The sequence below is a fragment of the Lactuca sativa genome, chromosome 9, assembly GCF_002870075.4.
Source record: "Lactuca sativa cultivar Salinas chromosome 9, Lsat_Salinas_v11, whole genome shotgun sequence".
In the NCBI taxonomy this organism is placed as follows: domain Eukaryota; kingdom Viridiplantae; phylum Streptophyta; class Magnoliopsida; order Asterales; family Asteraceae; genus Lactuca; species Lactuca sativa.
In genome coordinates this window covers 3,475,514-3,485,748 of record NC_056631.2, presented here as the reverse complement: position 1 = coordinate 3,485,748, position 10,235 = coordinate 3,475,514, and the positions used below count along the sequence as shown (strand labels likewise).

The 10,235-nt window shown below is 34.2% G+C and overlaps 1 protein-coding gene across 1 annotated transcript; it reads right to left on the bottom strand.

Annotated features, from left to right (window-relative positions):
* Nucleotides 1-3,927: 3,927 nt before the first annotated feature.
* LOC111882624 (gibberellin 2-beta-dioxygenase 2) lies at nucleotides 3,928-6,605 on the bottom strand. The gene is made up of 3 exons (XM_023879001.3): nucleotides 6,078-6,605; nucleotides 4,361-4,724; nucleotides 3,928-4,260 (listed from the first exon to the last, which is right to left on the bottom strand). Exons 1-3 carry the CDS (start codon nucleotides 6,470-6,472, stop codon nucleotides 4,006-4,008), a joined length of 1,014 nt encoding a protein of 337 aa, XP_023734769.1. The 5' UTR covers nucleotides 6,473-6,605; the 3' UTR covers nucleotides 3,928-4,005.
* Nucleotides 6,606-10,235: the final 3,630 nt, after the last annotated feature.

The following is a 10,235-nucleotide window of genomic DNA, read 5'->3' as shown; positions in this document are numbered from 1 at the left end:
CGACATTTCCACCCATACAGGAGCTCGAAAGGCGAAGCAGTAATGCTGGAATGATAACTGTTGTTGTAGGAAAACTCCGCAAGAGGCAGGTAGAAGTCCCAGCTCCCACTGAAATTGATAACATATGCCCACAACATATCCTCAAGGGTCTGTATTGTCCACTCACACTGGCCGTCGGTCTGCGGATGATAAACAGTGCTGGAGTGCAACCTCGTGCCCAGTTCCTCATGGAACCTCTGCCAAAAACGAGAGGTGAACCGAACATCAAGATCTGAAACAATGGAGACCGAAACCCTATGGCGAGCAATGATCTCACGAACATACACATCATCCAACTTCTCAGCCGAAGAACTCTCCCGAATCGCCATAAAGTGGGCACTCTTGGTCAATCGATCCACGATGACCCAGATAACATAAAAACCCTTTTCTGTATTAGGTGATTAATATATTAAATGGAAATAGTAATAATTAATTAAGAATTAATAAGAAATTAATTGGAATTAATTTTGGGATTAATTAGAATTAATTGAGTGTGCAAGGGCTAACCTGTATTTGTTTAATAGTTAAACAAAAGAGAGGTTCCAGAACCTTCCTACAGGGGACGATTTTGGAGACCCTTATTAGGGTTTCTGGAAGCCTCCATGATGATTAGGAATATTAGACACTCATAGGTCACTCATATGTTTCCATTCTTTATTGTGATGTTTTATCTTCTTGTACTTTTCCTTATTCTCAAAGGGTTGTAAATGTAAATTATTCTTATTATAAATTGTGCGCTTCTCCTCCATATGGAGACACTTTCTGTCATGGTATCAGAGCTGGTATAAATACGGCCATATAGTCTCCTATTTTTGGCCACTTGTCCTCTTAAAACAATAGACGATATTTGTCTCTCCCCCCTCTCCTTAATTGTCTTCTAATTTTAGGGTTTGGGTGCAAACCATTAGAGACACTAAGGCCCTGTTTGATTTTGATCTAACCGAGTCAGGTCAGACAAAAATGTATGACTCGTTCAACTCTATGTGTTTGATATGCTTGAGTTTTGCATCTAATTGGGTCACCAATGTCTTACTCGCTCATCACAAAAAAACTTGTTGACTGAGAAAGTGTGAAATTGATTCCACCGTTGCCCTTGAACCAGCACCACCCTCACATCCTCCTTTTTCATAGCCATCAATTTAATCCCTGGAAATGAAAAAAGAAACACGAACAGAGGTAGCAAACGAGGTGGTCCGGTGGAGAATTATCCAAAAGAAACACAAAAGGGCCAAAGTTGAAAGAAAGGTGGAGCATACTGGGACCGGTGATGGCAGATCGGTCGATGGGGGCTGCTCCGACAGCTCCTCTTGATTCTTCTTTCCTGACCCGACAAAACACGAAGAGGCTATTGCCTCTTTCATCTCGTCGGAAATTTAGGGGCAAGAGGTTGTTGCCTCTTTGATGTCGCCGGAAAAAGAAAACAAGAACAACCAAGGAAATGGGTGTTTTATGTTTGGGTATATGGCTTGCCTCATTGACTCTTTGAGGGCAACTGGGCAAAGAGGAAGAAAAAGAAAAGGAAAGAGAAAGAAATGAAGAAGCAAATATGTGTACACGATTTTTGGGATATCAATTTAAGAAATAAGGAAAATAGACAAAAGGTGTATACATTATTATTATTATTATTATTATTATTATTATTATTATTATTATTATTATTATTATAATAATAATAATAATAATAATAATTATTATTATTATTATTATTATTATTAGTATTATTATTATTATTAGTATTATTATTATTATTATTATTATTATTATTATGATAATAATAATAATAATAATTATTATTATTATATAGAGCATAAGGGTAAAATAGTCATTTTGTATTAGTCAGCATATTTAGTCAGATGTACAATCAAACAGCATGATCGCTTACTCAGTCAGAATTTATTACTCAGACAGACCTTTCCTAGTCAGGATTTTCTCAATCAACAACTATCAAACGACCCCTAAGGTTTTGGTGCTAGCTTTTCAAGCTCTACAAATAAATGATTGAAGTGATTTGTTTGCTACAACAAATCTAAGTTATGTAACCATAATCCATGATTTCGATTATCATAGGGTTCATTTTAGTATTTTGTTAATAATGCATGTTACCTTCAAAGTGTTAAAGTCATAGATCCTTATAGGTTGCATGTGTCATTCTGAAGTGTTAAATGATTTTGCGCATTGTACATGTTATAACCCAGAATTCCATAAGTTTTTGTTGATTTTTGATAGGTGCTTAATTTTTTGTTTGGGGTCTGGGTAGACTTACTAAAAAAAACTCACAACAGTGAAAAACTATCGTAAATGTTATTAAAATAGTAATAAGTTGAGATTGGAGATGCTGTATAAGATTGAGGGATGTTGAAAGTATAATGTCATTATCCAATCTTGACCGGGAAAGTTTTATTATTTATTCTAAGCTTAACGTGGTTGTATTCCAGGACTGGTTTGAGAAGAAAGCACTGGTTTGAGAAGAAAGCAATAAGAGTTGGTCATAGCTACAAGATCGTATAAAAAAGGGGTTGAAAGTGAACAAAATCTAAGAGTATCCACTAAAAATGAAAAAGAAAGTAAATAAATGATTACATTATCATATTCATTACATCATTTATGAAGTTTAGTATATATAAAGAAAAAAAAACGTTTCACTGTATCCTAAAAGTTCTTTTACATTTTCTTTAATGATCGCATAATTTGAGTTGTACAGAAAACTCATAAACATTTATAAGTTGGGATTTTTTAATACGTGGCTTAAGGACACGTATATACTAATAAACATCAATCATAGCAAATATTATCACGATTAAATATACAATATATATTATCTTCATCGCGTGTTTATTGTTTACTTTTAACTTTTGAAATCTTTTTTTTTTTTTTTTTTTTAATTTTGAACTTAAATATTTTTTTTTGATCTATAATAATTGATGCAAAATATATAAATGAATTATTTTTTAAATGTTTTTTTCATTGTTATAAGTTTTATAAAGTAATATAATATAAATAAAAATATTTAAAATCAAAATTAAAAAAATAAAAACTTCAAAAGTAAACAATAAATATAAAACAGATAGAGTATTTATTAAAAAGATCATTCATTTTACATCTTCGTTAATAAATAAAGAAATTTTTTTTCACATGTCACTTTTATTGATTTGACCACATATCATTTTGTGATTATTTTTAATTAATTTTTTTCCACATGACATTTTGTAGTTTTTTCATTTTATTAATTTCCACATCATATATAAATATAATAATTACAATAAATGTAATAATAAATACATATCAATTTCATTAATTGACTTTCTTTTAATTTCAAATTTTCTAAATTAAAGTTTCATTAATTTTCTTTGTTTATTTATCTAAATTATTTGTTTAATTAAGAAAAAAAAAAGAGTTTAATTTTAATAGTTCAATTTTTTTTTATAAATTCAAACTTCTCAAATATTTAGAATTTCATATTTTTTTTAAATAAACTCATATAATACATAGATGTTACACCTAGTTATTATAATAATCCTTATAATTAATTCATTTTATATTTAATTATAATTAATGTTTTATATACTTGTTTTTAGGACGAGTATTAGAAAATCCTAAGTTTTAAATACCAAAAATCCTTTGAGTCATTTGTTCCGAAAGTTACAAAATCCAACACATTTGCAACTTCTTTTAAGACCAAAAACAAAAAATACGCTTCCATGCTCCTAACTGCTTTATATATTATTGGCAATATATTAAGAAATATTCTCCAAAAAATTTGAAAAAATCCAGAAAAATATATTATTAATCAATTAGATAGTAGGCACTAGACACATCTACATATCCTTTATCTACAAACAACAAATTCATCCTGCAAAAAATCATTTTGATAGATGATGGCTTAGTTGATTATACATATGGGCTTTTTTTTTTCTTCTCTCTAACCTATATATTGTTCTCAGATACATGAGAACATTAATTTTATCATCATAAACCCGAATGACACTTAAAATGATCGATTCTTTGGTCCCCTAAACGTAGAGAATATGCAGCTTTTTTGTACTCGTTCCACGTAAACGATTTGTAAAGTCTTTGTTCTCCCGGTGAGATGATTTGTGGGATCGGAAATATCCATTCGTTCATAGCTGGTGCTGCAAAATACATCATCGACAATCTCGACCTGCTCGACATATTCGCCATTACTCTATGCCTTACGCTTTTTAATCTTCCATTCGTCAAAACCTGCATTCGTCAAAAGTCAAAACTTAATTATATATTCAAAGTACTCAAACAAAGTAAACGCAAAATTAAGCATGAATGATTAAAAGTAATAATAATCTACCTCTAATGCATCTCCAACAAAGACGCAAAAATCGGTGGGTTCGACATTAACTGGTATCCAAAGACCGTCAACGGTAGAAATTTGGAGGCCAGGAACGTCGTTTGACCTCAAAATGGTAAAAATCTGAGGGTCGGAATGCTCTCCAAACCCAATTCGTTGATGTGATTGAGAGGCTTTATAATTGGATTCATGAGTAGTTTTAACCCCAGGATAATGATTGATACGGAAACATGAATCACTATCAACATCTTCAATAAAACGACTAAAGATGTTTGTGTCAGTTAACGAAAGCCCAAGTGCCAATATTTCCAACAACCCACATGTCAACCCTTTCACTACGTGGATGTAATCCTCCACCGCACAACTGCACAAAAAAAATTTCAAAATCAACCACAAAACTTTCAAAAATTACACTTTTTAACCCAATATTAACAAATCTTTACAAAATAAACTGTTGTCAGTCACCTAACGTTCGTTGAAAGATTCCTTTATTTGAGTATGAAAACTAATGTACCTGTCTCCCTCTATTTTTCGTTACCGACACATGGACTGTTCCCAATCTCCTTTTTCCCGTTTCATTAAAATCGGTACGACTAATTGGGACACCTTCATAATTATCATCATCACTTATGTTTCAAATCATTGTATATAATGTATTTTTAAATAAAACCCAGATTTTAAACAACTAATTAATTAAACACATACGTACGTACGCTAATATTGTTTGTTGCGTGTTTAAGGGAGGCACGTGAACTTATATAGATGATATGTTGACTTTTGATTAGATGAAAAGCTGGTTTGACTTGGTGTTATTTGCCTAACTAATAAGATGATTGGGTCATCTCCTTATGATTGCGTAAGGCATGATCTCAAAACCCACATACATTAGTGGGTTGCTTATGATAATTCTTTAACATAAAGCCCTTTTTAACGCCATTTCATATACGTTTTATAATGTTTCTTGTAATTATAACTATATATTAAAGCATAAATTTTGTGATTACCATCATACTATAATTTTGTATTGTTAAATCAAATGATTCCTTGAAATTCGGGGAAAAGAATCAAACAAGAAAACATAAGTGTTTGTTAATACGGAGAAGCCGGCTAAAAAGCGGAGTGGACCTCAGCCGCTTTGAACTTAAACAAAAAGACGACCTAGGATTAATAATAATGTTTTATTTTTCTAGGACCCGAATCATCGGCCAGCGTGGCAGCCGAACCACTTCTTTATATATATACATGAATTGAAGAGTTGAATTTTTTTTTTTTTTTTTTTTTTTTTAAATTTAATTCGAAATTAATGGGGACCTACGGGTGAGTACAACTGAACGAACACTGCATGTGTCGGAAGACATGTTCCACAACTCATACATATAATATATTCTCGTACTCATTAAAATGTTGGCCAAATTATGGACAAATCGGATGAGAAAGACGATGTACTTGAAAAACTACAGACGGACCACATATACAGTTGTTAAAATGATTAACACATTTTCTTTTAAACACAGAAGAAAACGGTATAAAGACGCTTAATGGATTTTGGGTTTTAAAGACAGTTAAAAAGAGCGTCTTGTCATTGTCATCGATTCATCGGATTTTGTGGTTGGTGATCATTGAATTAATTGAAGATTGATATTTTATTATATATATGTAACGTGATCATCACTCATAGGAATATATATAAACGTGAGATTGATTGATGATTACATACCTGAAATCTGTTGGTTGGTCTGAGACGACATTGAAGGTATCGGAGTGAAGGAGAAGCTGATCAGGGTTGGCTTGAAGTAGAAGGTATTCAAGTTCACCCACATCTCCATTGAAACCGATGCTGCGGCAACCATACCCGAAAGGGCTAGGTGGATTGGATTTGGCTTTGAGTTTTTCAGAGGCAGGCTTGAAGAAGAAACCATTAGCAACTTCCTCCATTTTGGAGATGATTTCAATGGGGACTCCATGGTTAACGACCTTGAAGAAACCGTAGTCTTGACAGGCTGTGATGATGCGGTGAGATAAGGTGGTGGTGTCCAGGGAGAGATCGATGATTGGGATGCCAATGGCTTGGGTCTTTTTGGTTCTTAATGGGGAAGGGGAAGAGAGAACCATGGTTGCGATTGCTAAAGAAGGTGAAAGGGGAATGTGGGTGATGAGGCCATGAGGGGGTTAAATAGTAGTTGTGTTACGTAAGATTGCGTGATGAGGGTACCACAGCAATCGGGACCTTTCTTTTATGGAGGACAAAATAGTTGTTTTTGTCCACTGTACTCTACATATTTTATATAAATTTTTATATATTGGATTATATGATATAATTAACAAAATATTAGTGATGGTGGGTTAATAACAAACACTATAAATTAAAGTTTATATCATTTGATCAATCACTACTTCAAAATTTATCATAACGGATGATCATTACTACAAAATTGAGTATAATGATGTGCAAAAAAAACATCAATCAATTATCAATAGATAAAATACGTGGATAATAAAATTTTGATTTCTTTCATAATTATTAACTTTCTTTTGCTATCATTTACCAATAAACATATCTTCGTGTTAACAAAATCATTATGATTTTGTTATGATGTTGTTTTAACTCCAAGTTCATTGAAAAATTATGTACAAAAAAAAGCGAATAAATGAGAACATATATAAAAATTTATTATCTTATAATTTATTATTCCTTCTTAGTTTTTTACTTTAACTTTATTAAAAAAATTATTAATTTATAAAATAAACACTTTCATAAATTTTTATTTTATGAATCTTTTTTTTATCTTGATAAAAACACAATTAAACATAAAAATGTGACCTACCAATCATTATAATTATAATTATTATAATTATTATAAATAACCATAATTTTGATGATCATTAAATATTATTTTCCTTTGGAGCTTTACTTTTTTACAAACTTTCACAAACTGGAATGTAAAGTGAATAAGATCATCAAACACTTGCATAAATATTTGAATAATATACAAAATTTTTAATAAAAACAAATACTTATAAATGTTATAACAAAAAGTAATGAAAATTATTTTGTCAATGAATTTATAGATATTTGTTTTATTGTATCTTAGAACTTTGTGTTATAAAATATTTCATAAAAAAAAAATTTGAAAATCAAAATTTAATCTCCTTTTTATACCGATAAAAAACAATTAAACAACTAAACGTGAGTTTAAGTTTTATTAGAAACATCAATATTTTGCTACCTCCTATGCTTTTGTTGCCTGAAGGGCCTAAATTTTGGGTATTGCAAGACCACATCTTATTGGATAGCGGTATACATGGTATGAATTTTGATTATGATTGTACCTTGGCATCCCTTCGCAACAAGCTTCAAGATTTTGACCTTAACAGTTTTACTACTAAACACACCCCCCTCCCCCTGAATCCCAGAATACACTAGTGAGTGCCCTTTTTCGTATAATTGTCCAAAATATGGAAGTGCATCTCGACATGACGGTTCGGCAGAAAGCGGTTTTCCAGTGCTTACGTGCATTACATGCTCAAGATTTTCTTCTGGCTATCCCTATAGATGGGCTTGGCCAACAAATGTCTTCCGTGGAGTATCGTACTGTGACATCCCCTAATTTCTCGGCCAGAAAAGACCGATTTAATTTATGTTTTTTAAAATAAAATCAGAGAAATCTTTTTATAAGATGTTGCGGAATTGGTCCCCAAACAACATATGATAAAATTTTATCAAGATCCTACATTAAGAAGGTATATATTTTCCATATATATATATATATCAAAACCTCGGGATGTCATGTTCCGATACAGATCAAAAGCATAAACAAGACATTATAAGCCTTTCAACAGTTATTTACAACTACTGGCCTATAATCCAAAAATCTCTCGTCGTCCTCCGACTATGCTCGGGGTCCACTACCTGTAATCATAAAACTGAGTGGGTCAGACTTGGGAGCCTGGTGAGCATATAGGGTTTTCAACCCACAATAATATACTTATTAAGTTCACCAATCAACAATAACCCTCATTACCCATTCCCGTTGTCCTCACTTTACGTCCCTAAACACCTATCACAAGGGACCTAGCCTAAGGATTATCATCGGGATGGACACTACTGCTAAGGGGTTTCCTCAGCCATACATGTCCTTAAGGCAACCATGAGAGGAATGGAGTACGCCAATGAACATTTAATTCATCAACACCTACAAGTTGCGAACCTGCTAGTGTTCCACTAGACTATCTAGAAAGTCTGTGGTCGTCGTCTGTACTCCGCTAGATGACTACAACAACAACAACAACAACAATAACATCGAGGTCTTTCACCATTTTAACACACATCAACTATTTCATTTACCCATGTTCTACCCAACATATTTTGTAGATAAAAAGCATATACAATTTAAAACTTGTATAAAACATCAATTCAACAGTCACCTCGAATAAACAATTAGCACATAACACATATTTCAAGGTAAATACTTCATATCTATGTGTAAATTGAAAGTAACTACACACTCACATATTTTGGTGAAAATCGGGCAGCAATTCGTTTCCTAAAATGATCGTTTCTAATAAAACCGGGAGTTTTATTGAGAAACCGGGCTCTGCAAATGTAACATCCCGAGTTCAAGAGTGCAAGTTCAGGGTTCAAAGCGTAAGTATGAAAGGAGAACTCGGCGAGTCCATGGTTGGACTCGGCGAGTAGGGTCGCGACTTGGTCGCGTGTTAAGTGGACTACTCGGCGAGTCGGAGGCTGGACTCGGCGAGTAGGCGCTGAGTGGAGAAAACCCTAAACCCGAAGGATGAGCCCTATTTAAAGGACATTATGCCCTCTCCCCAGCCTCCTTACTCCCTGTAGAAGTCCAGAAGCCCTGAGGCGCGATTTTGAGGGATTAGAGTGCATTTGGAGCTTGGAGGGGTGATTGTTGAAGAAATCTTGAAGGAGAAGAGACTTGAATCAAAGGGATTTGCAAGGATCCGGATTAATCTTCTCTTGGAGCTTCCTTTTGAGGTATTATTTCATTGTTTGAGCTGCTATTATCTAGATTCATCATTTTTGGAGGTGTTAGAGATCATATCCTTTGGTGTATTGGAGTTTAGAGGTTAGATCTGAGGTTGCTACCTCATATCTGGAATGGAAAAGGGTTAGAATGCATAAAAGTCCCTGATTTTGAGTGATTGGTGGAGCTATCTTGTCCCAAGCCCAAACCCTAGAGTGAAAATGCCTAGATCTCCTTGGATTCACGTAAAGTTTTCCACTTTACGTGATGGATGGCCTTAGGAAGGGTAGATCTATGGTTTGGATCATCTGCATGGCTTGGAAAGCCTCGGTATGGATTCAGACCCGGTGGTACTCGGCGAGTCACATGGGTAGACTCGGCGAGTTGCTTGAAGATAGGCGGGAACTCGACGAGTTGGATGAATATGGCCTGGAACTCGACGAGTTGGAAGAACAACTCGGCGAGTAGGTTGAAGATAGCCTTAGACTCGACGAGTCTGTTCTTGGACTCGGCGAGTCTTGTCGAAGAGTCCCAATCTTTTTTGGTTGAGTCGATAATCGGTGAGTCAAGGGATGACTCGGTGAGTTGTGTGCGAGTGGACTTAGAGTTGTTGGACTCGGCGAGTCTCGGGGTGACTCGGCGAGTTGGGTCGCGGATTGAAGGAAATTCTGAGCATGGGGACTCAGCGAGTCATCGGGTTGACTCGGCGAGTAGAGTCAGTCAGGGGTTGACTTTGACTTTGACCAAGGGTTGACTAGTTGTCTTCCAGGGGTATTTTGGTAATTATTGAGTTCAGTGCCTTGGTGTTGTTCAGTGGAGGAGTTCGTGTCGAAGTTGGAGCAGCGGGATCTTATCTTTTCAGCCGACAGTTTCGAGGTGAGTTA